The 18,106-nt window shown below is 56.0% G+C and overlaps 2 protein-coding genes across 8 annotated transcripts in view; one reads left to right on the top strand and one right to left on the bottom strand.

Moving 5' to 3' along the window:
- Positions 1 to 8,550, bottom strand: part of Duox1 (dual oxidase 1) — a 28,106-nt gene extending 19,556 nt beyond the window's left edge. The window contains exons 1-12 of one of the 3 annotated variants that reach the window (XM_087181365.1): positions 8,312 to 8,550; positions 6,820 to 6,927; positions 5,295 to 5,378; positions 4,658 to 4,822; positions 3,973 to 4,160; positions 3,684 to 3,885; positions 3,429 to 3,595; positions 3,103 to 3,163; positions 2,905 to 3,001; positions 1,756 to 1,846; positions 914 to 1,016; positions 620 to 792 (exon numbers count right to left, since the gene is read on the bottom strand). In XM_087181365.1, coding sequence (XP_087037491.1) covers positions 620 to 792; positions 914 to 1,016; positions 1,756 to 1,846; positions 2,905 to 3,001; positions 3,103 to 3,163; positions 3,429 to 3,595; positions 3,684 to 3,885; positions 3,973 to 4,160; positions 4,658 to 4,822; positions 5,295 to 5,378; positions 6,820 to 6,877 — 1,389 coding nt within the window. In that variant the 5' untranslated portion in view covers positions 6,878 to 6,927; positions 8,312 to 8,550. Of the gene's footprint in view, positions 1 to 619; positions 793 to 913; positions 1,017 to 1,755; positions 1,847 to 2,904; positions 3,002 to 3,102; positions 3,164 to 3,428; positions 3,596 to 3,683; positions 3,886 to 3,972; positions 4,161 to 4,657; positions 4,823 to 5,294; positions 5,379 to 6,819 lie in introns of all 3 variants that reach the window. The other 2 variants (XM_087181356.1, XM_004835476.3) reach the window with 2 other exon arrangements.
- Positions 8,482 to 17,875, top strand: Duoxa1 (dual oxidase maturation factor 1). Of its 5 annotated transcripts, none has more exons than XM_087181423.1 (8): positions 8,482 to 8,529; positions 9,167 to 9,217; positions 15,042 to 15,216; positions 15,518 to 15,575; positions 16,074 to 16,208; positions 16,392 to 16,605; positions 16,770 to 16,987; positions 17,098 to 17,875. In XM_087181423.1, exons 3-8 carry the CDS (start codon positions 15,070 to 15,072, stop codon positions 17,349 to 17,351), a joined length of 1,026 nt encoding a protein of 341 aa, XP_087037549.1. In that variant the 5' UTR covers positions 8,482 to 8,529; positions 9,167 to 9,217; positions 15,042 to 15,069; the 3' UTR covers positions 17,352 to 17,875. The 5 variants fall into 5 exon arrangements, with proteins under 5 accessions (XP_087037549.1, XP_087037543.1, XP_021120460.2 ...); XM_087181417.1 differs by lacking the exon at positions 8,482 to 8,529 and adding an exon at positions 8,650 to 8,783; XM_004835477.4 differs by lacking the exon at positions 8,482 to 8,529 and having other exon boundaries at positions 8,926 to 9,217.
- Positions 17,876 to 18,106: the final 231 nt, after the last annotated feature.

Consider the following 18,106-nt stretch of genomic DNA (forward strand, 5'->3'; position numbering starts at 1 on the left):
CATTTTCTACCTGCTTTAGTTCTTTTTTCACCAGTGCAAATAAGCACTTCACCAGCTTAGTTCTAAAGAGGCCCAGGCGACACCAAAGACTTGCTACTTTCTGTATGCTTGGTGATTCCTATTTTACTGTGGTTTTGTAAGGTTTTCTAAGCCCCATGCACATATCGATTTTTTGTGGGCCTTGCAATCCACTCTCCCATAGCGCCTGAGGCAGTAGGGGGAGATCCAGCACAGAACTGGGGAGACACTGCTGGCCAGAGGGTGAGGAGGCCAGAACCAGCCTGGTGGCTGGCAGGCAGAGCCGCTCACCTGGGTGAGCCCCTAAGGCATCTGGGATGTCGGGACATCAAAGCAGTTTGCTCCTAAGCCAAGCCTGCTCCACACACCCATGTTTAATAAGGCACTGGCCCACAACAGCTGCTCAATAAATGGTGGCTGGATACGAGCATGCAGAGTGAAAGCCCAAGGCTGGTGGCCTGGTCACCTCCATCCTGACGCATGAGCCTGGGACGAGTCCCCTGGGGAGCCCTGTCCATGGGACCTGTCTCCTTGCCTGTCTTCTGCACACAGGGACAGCGTGGCCCTCCCTCCCCTCCCTCCGATCCTGAGCCCTCCTCACTGCACTGTGGCTCCGGGAGAGGGTGGGGTTGATATCCTCCCAGCGGGCAACGGGGGGCAGCCCTAGTGCAGCCCTGGCCTTGGTGTAAGAGGGCAGACCCAGATCCCGGCCCCGCTGCAGGCAGCCAGCCAGCTGGTCTGTGCGGGAAAACTTCAGCGGCCCAGGCCAGAAATCTGGGAATGAGAGAACAGGGGCTCACCGGGGGCCTAGCCCGGGGACATCAGAGCCACATGAAGGAAGGCACGGCGGGTGGTGCCAGGCTCCCAGCCCCGGGCACCCTCCCGCCTGGCTCACCTCGCACGTCCTCAACCACCACATGGTCCTCTCGCTCGGCGAGCTGGGAGGCCATGCCCAGAAGCAGCGCCTCGAAGTCTGCAGCGCTCTGGAGGTTTGGGTTCTTCGGGGATGGGAGGAGCAGAGAGTTAGGCTCCCAACCACCCAGGCCTATTGCTCCTCCTGGACCTTTCCTCCCTGGCAGGTGAGTTCCCCGCCCATGTAAGTACTGTCCCCATCCAGAGTCCACGCCTGGGAGCAGGCCTGTCCCAGCACGAGGCCCCGAGAAACAGACCGGACTCCACGGTTGGCAAAGGCACTAGAACACCTCGCATTACTAGATGCGTCCCGACCAGCTCTTTGGCTGTGGATGGGTCGCAGGCCCTCTCGGAACTCAGTCTCCTCCCTTTCACGAAAAGGACTTGGGCTGGGGGTGCAGCTCCAGAGTGGAGCCCTTGCCTAGCACGTCCAAGGCCGAGGGTTCAAACTCAGGTTAGGAGGGTGCTGAGGCCTCAGTTAGCTCCGTGACTGATTCTGTGCCTTGCTTTCGTCTCCTGGGTGCTCAACCTCCCTCCTTCCTTTCCAAACACCCACAAAGTCTCTGACTTTGCTTTAAATCACCGTCAGTGCTCTGCACATATACCAGCCTGGCTTGGGCAGGACTCATTATGTAGTCTAGGCCAGCCTTGAACTTTCATTGATCCTCCTGCCTCAGCCTCCCGAGGGACGTTCCACTTCTGACCACGTTCTCCAGGCTGCTTCCTTCATCCCAGCCCATCCTAGCTGCCTGCCTCAGCCTACTGCACACCTCCCCACCTGCTCTTGGACACACACTCACGCATACACAGGCCCCCAGCCCTGACCTCTCGGCTCCAGTAACTGTTGCATACTCGAAGAGCTCTGGAGACACTTGAATTCCGATTGACAACCTCCCGGAAGTGGCAGCTGGCGTTCCTGAAATGCAAGGAGCAGAGCAACCAGAGGCCATGGAGTCAGCAGCCAGAAGCCCAGTGGTTCCATCCAAATGGCTGGCGGTATGGTCAGCAGCTCCCTCCCCGCCCTCACACCAAACATCTAAAAACACAATCCAGGAGCCTTCTGTCTCTTCCTCCCCATCCTCTCTCTCTCTCCGTATTGTTTTCTCGCTGTATTATTCAAGGATGAATGATCCCGCAAAATCTGTTCATCTTCAGTACAGAAGCAATTTTTTAAAATGTTTTCAATCTGAGGTTGACTGAATCTATAGATCCATGAACCTATAAATTCTGCTAATATGGAGCCCAACCCCACTCTTGGTGTGAGATAAAATCTCACTGTTTTGCCCAGGCTGGTCTCAAATAAGTGATCCTCCTGCCTCAGCCTCCCGAGTAGCTGGGACTATGGTGTGAACCACTGCACCCAGCCATGGAGACACATTTCTAAAGGACTTTCAAATTTTCTTTAGAAACTACTCATCTGTGGTTAACAGTTGCCTGACTTCTCCACCATCATTAAGCAAACCCAGAGATTGCTCTAGAATGTGCAAATCTAAACTATGAATTGCTTTAAATTATAATGCAACTGCAAAAAAATACAGTAAGCCAATGTTTTATCTATGTACACTGACTTAAATATGCATAGCTTTATTTAAAGTTCCTTTGGTATTGTTTTGGAGCAAATCTTTTCTTCAGATTGAATACATTTTAAAAACTCCTCCCCAAAGCTTGTAAATCCCAGACCCTGTGCTTACAGCTAAACAAATGCCCCTGAGGTTCAGACTGGGGATCTTTATGACCCATCTGAATTTCAGTGACTGCCCTTTACTGAGGAATTAATCTACCAACAGCAGGAGGATGGATGAAAAGTGTTTAAAAATCTGCAACAATCGCCGTTTTACATTCTCTTCCTTTCCGTACACTTTCACTGTTCCACAGAAAGGGGAACGACTGGGTCCTGTACTGTAGGCTCCTGAAGGCAAGTTTTCCTCCACTGACACCCGCACCCCGCAAAACACACGATGGACCCCTCCACACCTCATGTACACTCCGGGCGGCACCATGGTGGAGAAGAACTGCTCCGAGGCCACCACGAACTCCGGGGAGACGCTGGGGTCCAGGAACGCCCGGTAACCTGGGGCGCGGGAAACAGGGCACACGAGGGGGCCTTGAGACACCCGGGCCAGCAGCCTCCCCCCCTCCCGCAAGCCTCTCTCCTCCTTGGCCACCCCTCACCTTCATACTTTGGGGGTGTCTTCCCCAGGAAGCTGGGCAGCCACTCGTACATAGCAATGCTCTGTGGGTCACAGAGGGGACAGAGGAGCAGGGTGGCGCCGGCTGGGCAGGGGGAGCTGGCGTGCGCACCCCGGAGGAACTTCACACAGAAACTGGGGGGGCCCCAGGAACCACAGGATGGGGCGGGGTCCTTCATAACAACCACGGCGAAGTCTCTCCCGTGAGCAGCCCGGGCCTCCCAATCGCGCCCAGGAGGAGGCGCCCCCGCCCCGCCCCGTGTTCTGGCGGCCGCGCGATGGGGCCGACGGGGCCGAGGCGGCGCGGACCTGGTAGGTGGCGACGACCCTCTTGCGCGCGTGCTGGAACAGCTCCTCGTCGCCCCAGCGCGGGTGGTCCCGAGCCAACCGGTCCGCCCACCAGTTGTGGAAGCGGAACCACAGCAGGCCCAGCGCCTGCACGAAGGGGTCGCGGTTGCCGCGCTCGGCCCCGAAGGCTGCGGGACGCGGGGGCGCGGTGAGCGGAGCGGCCGCGGGGGGCGCCCCATCCTCCCGCTCCCCCCGCCCCCGCCCGCGCCCCCGCACCGTACAGCCCCCGGGGCCCGCCCTGGCCCGTGGCGGGGTCCGGCGCCGTCCACATGAGCAGGGTGTCCTGCGACTCGCGCGGGAAGGCGGGGTCGCGCCCCGACGCCAGCCGCCCCCCGGAGAAGCTGCGCAGCGCGTCGCTCCACGAGTGCGACGACCCGTAGATGGCGCTGCCGTCCAGCCAGCCGGTCACCTGGTTGGTCTGGAGACGCGGGCCGGGGGTCAGGGAGGCCGGGCGCCCCGGGGCCCCACCCCGCCCCGCCCCGCCCCGGCCCGGCCCGGCCCTCACCGGGTCCCTGGGGTTGCTGGGGCTGCGTCCGGTCTCGGGGTCCCAGCGGCTCCTCTGGAAAGGCAGCACGACGTCCCCGCGGCGGTCGGGGTCGAACACGGGGTCTCCGGGCGGGATGTGGATGTTGAGGAACTCGGCGGGGCAGCCGGGGGTCTCCACGCTCACCACGTCCGACAACACGTGGTAGCCTGCGGGCGCGTGGGGAAGGCGCTAGGACCACCCCGGGGCGCCCTGCCCTGCCCTGCCCGGTGCCCAGCCCGCCCTCCAGCGCTGGAAGCCTCAGGAGTCGGGAGCCCTGAAGCGCATGTCGGAGCCCAGAGCAGCCCAGCGCCTGCGACTCCTGGCCCGCGTGTGGTCATCGCCCTGTCCTTGGTAACTGGGCCATGCCGGGTTCACGGGCTGGCGGCACCGGGTCCGACACGCAGCTGGGAGCCTCCCCGAGGCTGAGGGCCTCAGCAGAGGTCAGACCCCGGGCAAGGACCTCCCCTCAGCCCTCTTGGCCGGAACCCTTCCTGCCCGGTCCCTAGACCCACTGGGACAGGAGGGCTCCATGAGAGACCCTGCCAGTTTTCACGCTCTGCCCGGCCCCACTCTCAGACTCTCGTCATTCTGACCCCACCTGGGGCAGGAAGGGGTGCAGCGGACCTCCCACTTCTCTCCCCGAGCAGCGGGCAGAGGTCCTCACCAAAGAAGATGCCCAGCACCGTGCGGTTCCGCAGGGAGGCCTGACCCGAGGGGCCCCGCAGGGCGGTGTTGCTGAGTTCCCGGGGGTAGGGCAGGTGAGGTTCTCCCAGGGGCTGGTACACACCGTCAGCATAGCTAGCCGGGACCAGGCGCCGCAGCCGGGAGCCTGGCACGGGAGAGGTAAGGACAAGGACCAAGGAATCCTCAGGGAGCAGGCTTTATGTATGTAGGCAGTACTGGGGATCAAACCCAGGGCCTTCACACTGCGCTACATCCCCAGCTCTTTTCATTTTTTAGGGTTCTTTTCTTTTTTTTTGGTACCGGGGATTGAACTCAGATCCTTGCACTTGCACAGCTGGCAGCCAAACCACTGAGCTAAATCCCCGGCCCTCTTTTCATTTTTTATTTTGAAATGGTCTCACTAAGCTGATAAATTGCCCAGGCTGGGTTTGAATTTGCAGTCCGCCTGCCTCAGCCTCCCAGAGTACTGGGATTACAGGCGTGTGCCATCAGGCCTGGCTCAGGGAGCAGTTTTGCCTTCCCTTCTCCCAGAGTCCCCCCCATGCTGTGGATCCCAAAATTTTAGAGGTGAGTAGCCTGTGCTGCCACTCGGCTGTCCGCATTCAGCTGACACCTACCTTTGCTGCCCCAGCCATGCTCCTTGAGGTTGTTGTACCAGCCATCATAGCGCTGCACCTCCCATGAAATGGGGCTCCAGGCTCCTGGGTGAGATCGGGGGCCGTCTGTGCGTGAGAGGCCGCACAGGCCTGCAGGAACCGGGCCCTCAGCCTGATGCTCCAGGCAGCAGAAGGTGGATGCCCAGCACAGATGGGGCCGGAGTGGCCCAGGGGGAGAAACAGGGCAGAGTCACGGCCAGGATGGGGGCCTGGTGACAAATGGCCTCAGAGAGGAGGGGGACAGTGCCCATAGGGAAGAGGATCCTGGAGGACCCAGCATGACAAAAGCCATGCCCAGCCCTAGGATGCCACACAGCTAGAGCTGCCACACCCCATACCTGGTCCAGACAAGTCATCCTGTGACCCATCCCTGGGCAGGGGCAGGGGCAGGGTGCTGAGGGCCTGGCCCTCTCCTGCTCAGCAGCCCAGGGCAAGGGTGTGGTATTGCTGCTCTGGTCTTGTTCCCAGTTTCCCAGGTGGGACCAGGGACTGGACTCGTCCTGTGGGTGGCCTTGCCCTTCCCCCCTTGGGACATCTGCTTCCTGCGAAAGTCCCGGTCTTGATTCTGTTGTAGTCTGCACAAAGCAGGGTCAAGGAAGGAGCAGCCAGCGGCGGGGAAGAGCTTTGGAAGGGGACAGAGGAGAAGGTCCAAAATCAGGGAGGGTGGGGAGCGTGCTGGTCAGTAGATCAGCAGACCAGCCAGATCCTTGTCCCCAAACGAAGTCTCCCTCTTCCTCACCTCAGAGAGTAGAGGAAAGAAAAGGATTCTTAGAAGGAGACACATTCCTCTGATGATCCTCAAACAAAGACTGAGGAAAGGAGAGGGCCAGGAGGAATGAGTGTGTGGCCAGGGAGGTCTGCAGGGGCCATGTCACCGTCCTGTCACCTCTGCCAGCACGGATCACCCCACAGGCCTCCTCTCCTTCCTGTCTTGCATCTCTGGTCCCTGATGATCAGGGACTTCCTCTTTTTAACCTAATGTGTGGTACCTTGATCCCACTTCCCTCTTCAGAGGCCCAGGCTACAGAGAGCGGCCTCAGATTCTAGTAAGAGATTGTCCAAAGCTGAAGATAGCGAGATGAAACGCAGGATCATATTGTTTGGGGGCTTGATCATACTGTATAAAAACATCAGTGATTCCCTTTCAGCTTTGGGTTCAATTTGACTCAAGATTCCAATCAGTCTTTTCCTGTGTTGAGTCGAGAACTCTTTATGAAAGGAGAAGACAGAGGCAAGTGAAAGCTCCCCCTCAGACTGGAGAGAGTGAAACGGGAAATACTGATGGTCATTCTTCGGCCTAGGCTCCCTAATTCTGTGTATTTGGCAATAACTCGTTCCATTATCCATCCGTTTATCCAACATGAGCACCTACCATGTGCAGGGACTAAGGACACAGGGGGATGTGACACAGCTGCTATCCTCAGCAAAGCCCAGAGGAGGCTGGGTCCCTGCTCCTAGCCACAGTTCCTCTCCACTCTGTACTTACCCACGGGGCTCCATGGCCCAACCAGGAGGGCCCACGGCAGAGCCAGGTGGAAGCCCATGATGAAGATGGGATGAGGGGCTCAGGTGCTAGAATCCCCAGAATGGGCACCTGGAGAAAGAGGACAGAGGATGACCGCCAGCTGTTCAGGAGAATCAGGCCAAGGCCTCTGCAGGTCTCTTCAAATCTAGGCTGTGGTGGGCCTGGAGTAGAACAAGAGAATTACTTTCTCCCAAGATCCATTCATTCATCCAACAAATACTTAATGAGAACTCATTAGGTACTAGAGGCTCCGGAGCTGGATGATTGGGTGGCAACCCTTGCTCTGGCACAGCTGCCTGGAGACCAGGCCAGTACACATGGGACCTTCGGCCAACCACTTATCTGATGGGACTGGAACTGTTCACCACCCAGTGCGATGCCAGAATCACATGTGAGAATGAGGCTGCATTCAGAGGAAAACAAAACAGACCAGTGTCATGCAGGCGTGACAGAGAGCAGGCAGGAGGTCGTTCTCAGAGCAGACTCAGGAGGGCTGCTGGCCAGATGCTCGTGTTTTAGGGCTGGCTCCGTGACCTCCCTCCCAGCCCAACAAACTAACCCAGGAAATCAGGGGAACAGAGGCAGCAGGTGGCTCGGGGAAAGCCTGATCTCCACTCTTCAGGGCTGCTGGACAGTCGTCAGAGGAGAGAACCCAGAATGGACGGGATGCCACCCTATTTCTCATCTCCTATTAAATAAATTTTAAAAGCCTAGGTCCTGTCACAGCCTGAAAGCTCAGAGCTCCACTGTCCGTGCACAGTCTTCCGGATGCTGGCCTTTGACAATTTGCAGAGAGCTGAAGTGGCCATGGCGGTCCTTCCCCTCCCTCACTGTCATCCCTCTGGATCCTGGGCCCCAAACCCGCGTGTCCGTTCATCTGCTGTCTCGCCAGGTGTGGGGCTGCTTGTCGAGGAGGGGGTGGGTCATCCTTTGGGAGTGGGGTCCTTATTGATTTGCCAGGCAACGTGGGGCATAAGTTTCCCAAAACTTTGGAATGAAGGCTCAACCCCAGGCAGGGCAGGAAGCCACAGGCCTCAGGGCTCCTGCCCCACGTGGCTCACTTCCCCAGCCTGACCCAGAGCCCGACCCAGAGCCGGAGGCCCGGGTCAGAGGAAGATGAGCTAAAGCTATAGGGATTCCTACGTGTTCTAGGGAGGCCCAAGGGGCACAGGCTGGGCCCAGGAGCCAGAGTCCCTCCCTGGCATGCTGTGCTCTTCAGGGGAGATTCTCCCTACACCCGGGAGGCGAGCTCTCCCCCATTACCAAGATCAGCAGCACCCAGTCTCCCCAAACCGTGATGGGGTGGACGACGGGCGCCAACAGGGTCCAGTTTAGCCTGAGGATAGGGTCGGAACCCCTTCCCTCAGAAACCTGCCCGCGGTGGGGTTCTCTCCCTGGGTGCCTGCCCCGGCAGCTCCCGTACCCGCCGGCACCGGGCCCACCAGGACCTGACCTTAGTCGCTGGCTTTGTTCCGGGCCTGCGGATTGGCTCCCGCCTGGCTCCTGAATGGGCTCGGGAGCCCGATAGCTTCCGACCGCCTCTCCGGCTTCGAGCGGGCCGGGCGTGGTCGGGGGCGGGGCGACGGCGCCTCGAGGATTGGGGGACGCGGGGAGGGGGGGCAGGGTTGGGACCCGGGCTGGTAGAAGCCGGCGCCGTGGAGGCCGCCAAAGGTCCGGGCCGCGAGGGGAAGGGCTCGGGTGGGGCGTCGCGTCCCGTCCCGCCGAGGGTTTGGCTCTTGCGGCCTTCTCGTGGGCGGAGCGAAGGGCGAGTCCGCCTCGACAGGTCGGAGGGGCCGCGCGCCCCAGATCCACTCCACCCAGCCGGCTGCGGGTCCGCGCTGCACGACCAGCGGTCAGCCACGCCCGCCAAGGGCCGGACAGGCGTCACGGCCACGGCCGTCGTGGGACACCGCCCCCCCGTCCTGGTGGGATCTCGGGGTCACCGCCCCGCGAGCCGCGCGTGCCGGACCGGACCCGCAGAGCTGGGTTGCGCTAGGCCGGCCCGGGTGCTGGGCGTGGGTGTAGGAGGAGCAGAGAGCGGGGTCCCGGGATGCTGGGGGCAGAGAATGGGGGTCCCGGGGTGCTGAGGGCAGAGAGCGGGGTCCCGGGGTGCTGGGGCCACGCAATAGCACGGTCCGTGCGCCCCGAGCCACCCGTCCGAGGCAGCTTGGGGGGCATGGCACCTGGCCACGACCTGGCCCTTCATGGAGTGGGAGAAGAGAGGGGGTGGTGGGGAGCCCCTCAGGGAGAAAGGCTGCGGGCGCTTTCGGGGACCGAATGTTGGCATCAGGTCTCTCCACCCCCGCAGGATCCCGGCGTGGGAGCGCGGCGCTCAGGAACAGGCGCGGGAGAGGAGAAGGTAAGGAGGCTGCGGTCCCGGTGGTCAGCAGGCTTAGCAGGAGGCCTTGAAACGCTGCTCCCGCGCCGACCCCTAGGGGCGCACGGCTGGGGTCCACCCAGCACTAACTCAGATGGGGAGTTCTGGAAGGACAAAGCTTGGGAAGAAATGAAGGCGGGGAGAGCCTCCTAAGACCACAGAGGTCGCAGGGCTACAGACACGGAATCTCACCCTCTCTTAACTGGAGCCTAGGAAGGCTGGACTGCATGACTCCCCCTGAGCTCCCCACCGCGTCCTGTCTAACATTCTTTTCAAACCTTGTTCTCTTTCTCCACTTAATTGTTCCTTTAGTGCAGTATAAACCCAGGGCGTTCTACCACTGAGCTATATCCCTAGCCTTTCTTATTTACTGAGTATTTTTGAGACGGAATCTCGGTAGATTGCCCTGGAGGAAGAATCTCAAATTTTCCATCCTCCTGCCTCACCCTCCCGCAGTGCTGGGATTGCAGATGTGTGCCACTGTGCCTGGCCAGAGCTGTAAACTTTTAATGGAGTCTACCCCGACCAGAGGAATAAACCTTTTCATTCCAGCAGCTAGGCATCACCCATTAGTGCACATCACCCAGCCCCTTCCTAGGGACTTGGCACTCCTTGTATGGAGCCGGGAGGAGGGGGAAGTAGGCAGGAAGTCCTTAGGAAGAAGGTCCCTTCGGCTGCAGGAGAGGCCACCAGCACTGAAGCACACGGCTGTGCTCTCAGTGATGAAGACCGGAGCTTGCACTAGGCTGAGTTTGCTTCACTTCCTCTCAGACCCATCCCAGACCAAGTGGGGAGAAAGAACCCCAAACTCTGGGAGTTGGCTCGTCCCAGTGAGAAACCACCCCAACGTCATCACGGGGGGGCTGTCCTGGAGCAACACGCGGAGGGGGCTGTTTTGCTGAGCACGGCAGTCTGGGGGCTTCCTTCTCGGTCTGCGTCTCTTTGTATAAACTCACTGGTGCCTGCATCATCCGTGTCAGTCTGAACTGTGTCCACACCAGTCGAGGCGCTGAGCTGGGGAAGAAGTGAGTTGAATTAACTCAGATCTTTGTCATATTAGAACCCATTCCGCTGTCAGCCCTACTTGTTAAACCAGGGGGGAACTGGGCCCGGAAAACACAAGCTTTGTAAGAAAAGCAGGAGATCTGGGGGTGAGGACATCTCATCAAGTCCCACTCCTCAGGCAGGGAGCCTATAGCTTAATGATGAAAACCACGTTAGAGCCGAGGCCCTAAAAAATTAACTTCAAATTAGGCCATGTAGGTTAAGGACATTCTAAACCATGAAAGTGAACCAGAAGAGATTAAGAAAGCCAGAATTTATTCACCAATTTTGCCTTTTTTGCTCTGGTCATCTTTAATAAGTATTTTTGGAGAACTGGAAATATATTAACAATGTCCTTCTGTACTTCAGATATAGAAAATGTTTTGTTAGGGTTTCTTTGAAGCACATTAATAGTGAGAAGCCAGTCATAAAATTTTGTATAACCTCTCATTAAGATAAATGCAGGGGGGCCAGGGATTAAGCTCAGTGGTTCCACCACCTGCCTCACAAGCACAAGGTCCTGAGTTCGATCTCTGGTACCAAAAGAAAAAAAAAAGATAAATGCAGGAATAATACTTATATGTGATCCCGACAAAAACATTACATTATTAGTTATTTGCTTACATTGCAAATATTTGTTTCTGAAATTATAACATATGACAAAGTTACTATTAACAGACGTGCTTTATCTGTCATTCACCAAGATATTCTACATTTTATAGCCCTTCCTCCTATAACTTTTCATAAAAAAAATATAGCGACTTGGGTGTCATAAATAAAAAATTCTTAGGCCAGTAGACATCTGCTTTAAAATAAATTTCACTAGGGCTAGGGATTTAGCTCAGTGGTTCCGGCACCTGCCGCACAAGTGCAAGGTCCCAAGTTTGATCCGAGGTACCAAAATAATAATAATAATAATAATAAATAAAATAAAATAAGTGTCACTATCACATGTTTTACAAAATAATACACAAATTCTTAGTTGTCTTTAGCTAGGGTTGACATGTATTTTTCAGATTCACTTAAACATGAACATTCTTTCTTGTGACTTTGCTAGTTTGGGAGACTCCAACTCTTGGAAATGGCTTTCTAAAACAATTTTTTTAAATCACTAAAAGTTGAGAAGATTAGTCGAATCCTAAGGACTGGAATCTTGTCCAGTCCTTAGCCCTATACTGGGGATACTCAATTAATGTTGAGGGAGATTATTGTACAAAACAATCAGATTATTGTATAAGGTAGTGCTCCCTCTTGTGGGAGAAATCAGAAGCAGCCACCTGTGGAAAGAAATTTATATTCATAGGATCCCGAGCCTGATTGGTATATGCGACTAGCCAGGGAGGCAAAGATGGGAAAGATTAAGTACTTGGCCTCAAAGAGATCACAGCCTAACAAGGAGACAATGTTCACCAATTAGAGTACAGTATAATTGTCATGATCTGGGAGACACGCTCAAAACCCAATTAGAATGTTAGAGTAGGGAACATCCGCCTTGGACCAGTGGCATCAGAGGAAGTCACAGACAAGAGAAAACAAGCTGGGACTTGGAGTGAGCAGAGGTGAGGGCAAGGGGTGAGCGCATTCCAGGCAGAGGAGGTAACGCACACAACACCTTGAAGAAGGCTTGAAGGAGCATGTCGGATTCAGGGAGCGGCAGGGTGGCCCTAGGTCAGGCCAGGCAATGGAGACAGAGATGGAGCAAAGGGGAGAGGAGGCAGATCACAAAGCACCCATATCTGACCCTGGAGGATTAGATTTGACCCAGGCAGAGAAGTGAAATGATTATATTTAGTTATTAGAAAATTTATTCGGGCACCAGGTAAGAGAGGATGAAGCCAAATTAGCACAGAGGTAGTTCAGAAAGAAATGTGTGAATAATTTCAAGAAATAGTTAAGAGGTAAGATAGTCCTGGTTCTGGCTTACTTGACTGTTAAATGGTGGTGCTGCCAAAGAGACAAAGAAAATAGAATCAAAAACAATGAGGACAGTGAATTCCATTTGAGACCTGTGTTGTTGTTATCATTATTATATCATTTTACAGTGCTGGGTGGGAATATCCAAGTGAAAATATCCACGAGGTGGTTGGCCCTTTAGATACTGGAGTCCAGGGGTACTTGTGAGGACTACCACCCCCTGGAATGGCTGCGATTGCCCAGGGATTCTTGAACAGTGTGAAAAGAAGAAAGCTGAAACAAAATCCCAGGGAGCACAAGCATTTAATAGGGAAGAAGAACTTGGAGAGGAGCTGGGAAAGAGATGGTTAAAGGTCGGGGACCCAGGAAAGCATGATGTCATGGAGATCGAGGGACTAAAAAATGAGCACAGAGGGTGTGTTCTGCAGGCTCACACAGCACAGAAAGTTCAAGAAAGGTGAAAAGTCAGGATTCTGCTTTGGAGTGTTCACTTAGTGGCATCACAGAGAAAGCAGGGATGACGGCAGGTTAGATCGCAGTGTGTTAGGGTAAAGCAGAGAAGCACCAGCATAGACTATTCTTTCAAAAAGCCTGGCTGTGAACAGGATGGGGTACAGTGGAGGGGACCTGGAGATCAAAAGAGGTCTCCTTTGTCTTTTTCCCCATTAAGTTTATTGACACATTTTAGGTCTACAATACAGTTACATTCGTCACTGGGATCTTGTACCTTTACATGAGTATCTTGGTTCTTATTTTTTTCCCCTTCCCCTGCCCTCCCTTCACCCCCTCCACCCTTTCTTATTTACAAAGACTTTGTTTCCATTTTTTCCTTTTCTCATATTTTTTCTTTTCCCTTCTTTCCTTTTCTCTACCGCTCGCACTTCCCCTACCCCTTTGGACCTTTTCTTCCTATTTCACACTATCAGTTATACCATTTGAACCTTATTTACACTTTTAGTTTCTCACACTAGAGAAACTATTCTGTATTTACACATATGTGTCCTATTTATTTCACTTAAGAGAAACTCCTCAATGTGCATCCATTTAGCTATAAAAGTCTCTAATTTCTCATTCTTTATGGCTGAGTAGTACTCCATTTTATAGAAAAACCACACGTTCTTTATCCAGTCTCCAGTTGATGGGCACTTGGGCTGTTTCCAAGCTTTAGCTATTACAAACCGTGCCATTATAAACATGGGTGCGCATATATCCTTTGTCTTAAAATGGGAGAAATTTGAACATGCGTTTGGGAGGAGCCAGACGACAAAAAAGAGCTGGGGAATGCCAAGGGGACGGGGGTCACCAGTGACGGAGGTGGTGGAGAAGCCAGGCAGGTGTGAGGTGGAGCCCAGGAGATTGGATTTGCCCAATTGGAGAGAAAGGAGCGGCCCATTCTCCGGGGAGGGAGAGCTGAATCCCAGCATTTGAACTGGAAGGGACCTGGAGAGCATCATATCCAGGACAGAGGAGGAAACCATAGACTAAGGACACTGTCACCTGCCCAGGGTTATGATGTCAGTCACTGAGACCTGGAACTAGAGCCAGCACTGAGGGCAGGCATAGATTGCAGGCGTATATAAGTGGAGTATTGAAATGCCCCCTTCTTCCGGCTCAGTAGCTTCTAGTTTCGGGACTGCTCTTGGTACTTCATGTACACAATCCCATCCTCCTCAGTGACCCTGTGAGCAAGACATTATGTCTTTTCCAGTAAAACCAGGTCTCTGTAGAAGTCAAGGAAGTTGGAAGAAGCAAAGGCAGAATTCAAATCCTTTGGAGCTGCTTGACTCCAAGGTTTATTCTTTTCATCAGCATCAGCAGACTAAACTACGGGGCTTCCTGGGTTGAGACCCCAATGCGGATTACACTCAGAAACATGAGCAGAACTTAACTTCTAAGATGCTTTGTTTGTTTCAAACACATTGACGTCTATGAAATCGATGTGTGTCTTGCCAACAGTGGCTGTCATGCTTTAATTGGTGGTACCTTCCCCCCCTCCTTTTTTTGGTACCACATACAGTAAGAGCGTGGCTCACAGCCAGTTCTGAGATCTAACTGAACACAGCAAGTTCAGGTACCGTTGCCCAATATCTTATCTCCAAAGGGACAAGCTAGAGTTTAATAAGCTCTGAGCCTAGAGGATGGGCAGAGGAGTGCAAAGCCAGTGCTGGAGCTGAAATAAGGCCTGGGTATCTGGATAGAGACCGGTGGAATAGAAGACATCTGCCCAGCACCCCGCTGGTGGAGGGCAGGTGACCCTTGAGCAATTATTCAGGTGAATTCAGTTCAGTTGTCCTGGGGTCACCAGAACAGGAGCCAGGGCATCTGAGAAAGCTGGACAGACTGATGTGGGCAGTGCCAGCCTGGGAATCTGTCCTCTGATGATACAGCCAGAGCTGTTTGGCCTTTGTTCCTTTGGGGCCAATCGCTCTGTAATCTGTACCTCCTTCTACCCTCATGCCTCCCCTTGATAGTAAATCTAGGGCTTTTTACGTTCTGCAATCTGTCTGCTTCTGCGAGAGGCCCAGGGGAATAAAAGAGAATTTTATCTCTTAAGATGATCCCAGAGGAAACAGTGGCCTCGAGGGTCTGGACTGCACCAATGTAGAGGGCTGTGGGTTAGGAAGGGAGCTCAGGAGGCAGAGACCGATTGCTAAAGCCCTAATTCCGCCAGGCCAGAAGGTGGCGAGATGGAGGCATGGCTGAGGGTAGTCGAGGAGGAGTCTGGCAAGATGCTGAAGGGTACATTCCAGAGACAGAGCTTGAGCTGGTTTGTTCTGGCTGCATCTCCAGCACCATGACAGCGCCTGGTAGATACAGGGCGCTCAACCCACTCGATGTCATTGTACAGCACTGCCTCCGGGCACACCGCCACCGCAATGGCTGCTTTTGGACACACATTCCCCTTCTACACCGGCCCCAAGCCAACCTTCCCGATGGACACCACCCTGGCCGTCATCATCACCATCTTTCTGACTGCCTTGGTCACCTTTATCGTCATCCTGCCTGGCATTCGGGGCAAGACGGTAAGAAACAAACCCAGACCTGCAGACCCCAGCCCGAGGGACCTCAGCCTCAGAGTGAGGGGTCCAGAGCTAGTCTGCAAAGAGGCTCAGGGAAGAGACCCCAGTGTCCCACTCCCAGCAGAGGGATCCCCACTCATGGATCGATTCAACAGGTCACTGCTGAGCACCTGGTAGGTGGCAAACCCCGATCACCAGGAACAAGTGGCCTCACTCATAGAATCCCCACCTCCAGCCCAGCATGGAAAAGGGGGGAGGGCGCGGGAGGAGGGCGCTGCTTCCTAACCCCCTCCCCGTGACTCAGAGGCTCTTCTGGCTGCTGCGGGTGGTGACCAGCTTGTTCATCGGGGCTGTGACCCTGGGTGAGTGCCAGCCTCTGCTACTCCTCATGTCCCCACAGCGACCCCTGCTTCATGGTGACTCCCTGGTCCTACCCAAAGAGGGGCTGCCTGGGGGACCCTGCTGGATACATCTCCACAGCCCTCAGGACATTTTTATTTTGAGCATCACAACTTCTGGCAGAAGGTCCCGGGACAGGAGTGGAGGAAATGGGGGGGCTGCTTGCTAGGCTTCGGTGATTGGGGATCCTGGAGAGATAGGTGTCCGTGCTGAAGCCGCGCTTGCCCCTCGAATTTATCCCAGCGCTTCCTCCCTCAGGGTGTATATCAGAGGTGAGGAGAGGGTGAGCGAGGGAGATCTGGGATTCCGACCAGTTTCTCCATCGCACACCAGTGCTCGGCAGGGCTCCTACGAGCCTGGCTAGTGGGTGACCAGTCCAGGCATGCACGTCTGGGGCTGTCCTGGCCACCCCAGCAGCCCAGCCCTCCATGAGTCCGCCGTGTTCCACTCCCCCACCCCAGCCGTGAATTTCAGCTCTGAGTGGTCAGTGGCCCAGGTCAGCACGGACACCACCTACAAAGCCTTCAGCCCCGAGCGGATCAGCGCCGATGTGGGGCTGCAGGTCGGCCTGGGAGGGGTCAACATCACGCTCACAGGTGAGGGGGCTCTGGCCTGGGAGGGAGGGGCTCTGCTCTGTTTTCGGAAGCTACTTTCACAGGGTCCAAAAGGCTGCAACGTGCCTGGGCCTGGGGTTAGAGGACTCTGTGGGCGTCAGTGTGTGTGCAAATGACCCACTGCAGCCCAGGGGTCCCTACCGAGCACAGCCACGCTTCCCCCAGGGACCCCAGTGCACCAGCTGAATGAGACCATAGCGTACAATGAGGAGTTCACTTGGCACCTGGGCAAAGACTATGCCGAGGAGTACGCAAGGGCCCTGAGGAAGGGGCTGCCAGACCCTGTCCTGTACCTGGCCGAGAAGTTCACTCCGCACAGCCCATGTGGCCTGTACAACCGGTACCGCCTGGCAGGACACTATGCCTCCGCCATGCTGTGGTGAGTGCAGAGGCCTCAGGTACATGTGGCTGTTCAGAACGGGAAGGGCTGCATCAGCTGCCATGGTCCTGGCTGGGAAGCCCATGGCAGGAGACCCCACATGGCCTCACCTGCGGGGGGGTGGAGGTCCTGGGCAGGTCCTCAAGGCTCTGCTTCCTTCCCAGGGTCGCCTTCCTCTGCTGGCTGCTGGCCAACGTGATGCTGTCCATGCCCGTGCTGCTCTATGGCGGCCACATGCTGCTGGCCACGGGCACCTTCCAGCTGCTGGCGCTGTTCTTCTTCTCCACGGCCACGTTGCTCACACCGCCCTGTCCCCTGCACCTGGGCACGGTGGAGCTGCACACCCACCTCGGGCCTGCCTTCTGGATCACACTGGCCACAGGTGAGACCTACCTTGAGAGCAAGGACCGGGGCCCAGAGCACGGGTGGGCCAAGGCTCTGCTTCCGGGGCCCCATCAGACTAAGGTGGACACCTGCCGCCCTCGTCCCCAGGACTGCTGTGCTTGCTGCTGGGCCTGCTCATGGCGCTGGCCCACAGGATGCAGCCCCACAGGCTGAAGGCCTTCTTCAACCAGAGCCCGGAGGACCCCAAGCTCGAGTGGAATCCCGAGGAAGGGGGGCTACTGAGTCCGCGCTATCGGTCCATGGCTGAGAGCCCTGCGCCCCCAGACATTCCTCTCTCGCCGGCTTCCTCAGAGGCCTGCTGTCGGGAGGAGCCCCCCAGAGAGCCCAACTGTGCCCTCTAGTCCCTGTCTCGATAGGCGCCTTCTCATGGAGCTCCACAAAGGCACCAAGCCGCTGAGCGCCGGCTGGAGCTGCAGCAGATCCTCAGCTCCCAGAGCAGGTGGGAGAGTTAAAGGAGGCCTCACCTCCTGATGCCAGAGAGAACCAACCCAGAAGCCCTTCGGTGCCCTGGAACCCCTAAAGCCGCAAGCCTGTTTCTGCCCAGCACCCTCGTCTTTCCCGGGTGCTGGGCCTCCTCTGGGTGCCATTTGCTGAGACCCAGCACTGCTCAGACATAAGTCACAGTGCGATTCTCCCACAGACCTGACCCTGTGCACCCCTTGGGGGGCGTGTGTGTGTGTGTGTGTGTGTGTGTGTGTGTGTGTGTGTCCTCTTGGTCTGCACTGGACGAGACCACCAGCCAGCTCATCCCAGCTCCAGCATTAACCAGCCGTGCCACATTCTCTTTGATCTTCAGGTCCCAAATATACTCCGTAAGACTGTAGGATCTGCCATGACCTTTAAGAAAATAAAGTCCTCAATTTATTGTTCTGCCTTGCTGACATCTACCTCGGCCCCAGACACTACTCCAAAAGAAGACAACCGGGAAGCGTTAGTGAATCGACTCCCAAACCCCCTTTCTTCCCAGTCCATGCGGCAGAATGGCCAAGGGGACCCCGGGTGAGCGGAAGGGTGACCTGCCAGGTCACTGAGTCCCCCACCCCCACCTCCCACCCCGGCTGCTCGGGGTCGTTTCCACCCCGGCGTCACTAGAGGG

The sequence above is a fragment of the Heterocephalus glaber genome, unplaced genomic scaffold, assembly GCF_053883595.1.
Source record: "Heterocephalus glaber isolate CG9 unplaced genomic scaffold, H.glaber_assembly_v1.0 deba00000122, whole genome shotgun sequence".
Taxonomy (NCBI): domain Eukaryota; kingdom Metazoa; phylum Chordata; class Mammalia; order Rodentia; family Bathyergidae; genus Heterocephalus; species Heterocephalus glaber.

Excerpts from the sequence above, each read along its gene's own strand:
- Duoxa1 (XM_021264801.2), top strand. The coding sequence starts at position 8,909 with ATGCTGGGGGCAGAGAATGGGGGTCCCGGGGTGCTGAGGGCAGAGAGC. Across the intron at positions 16,209-16,391 it reads GGTCAACATCACGCTCACAG|GGACCCCAGTGCACCAGCTG; the intron begins GTGAGGGGGCTC and ends CGCTTCCCCCAG. Across the intron at positions 16,988-17,097 it reads CTGGATCACACTGGCCACAG|GACTGCTGTGCTTGCTGCTG; the intron begins GTGAGACCTACC and ends CCTCGTCCCCAG.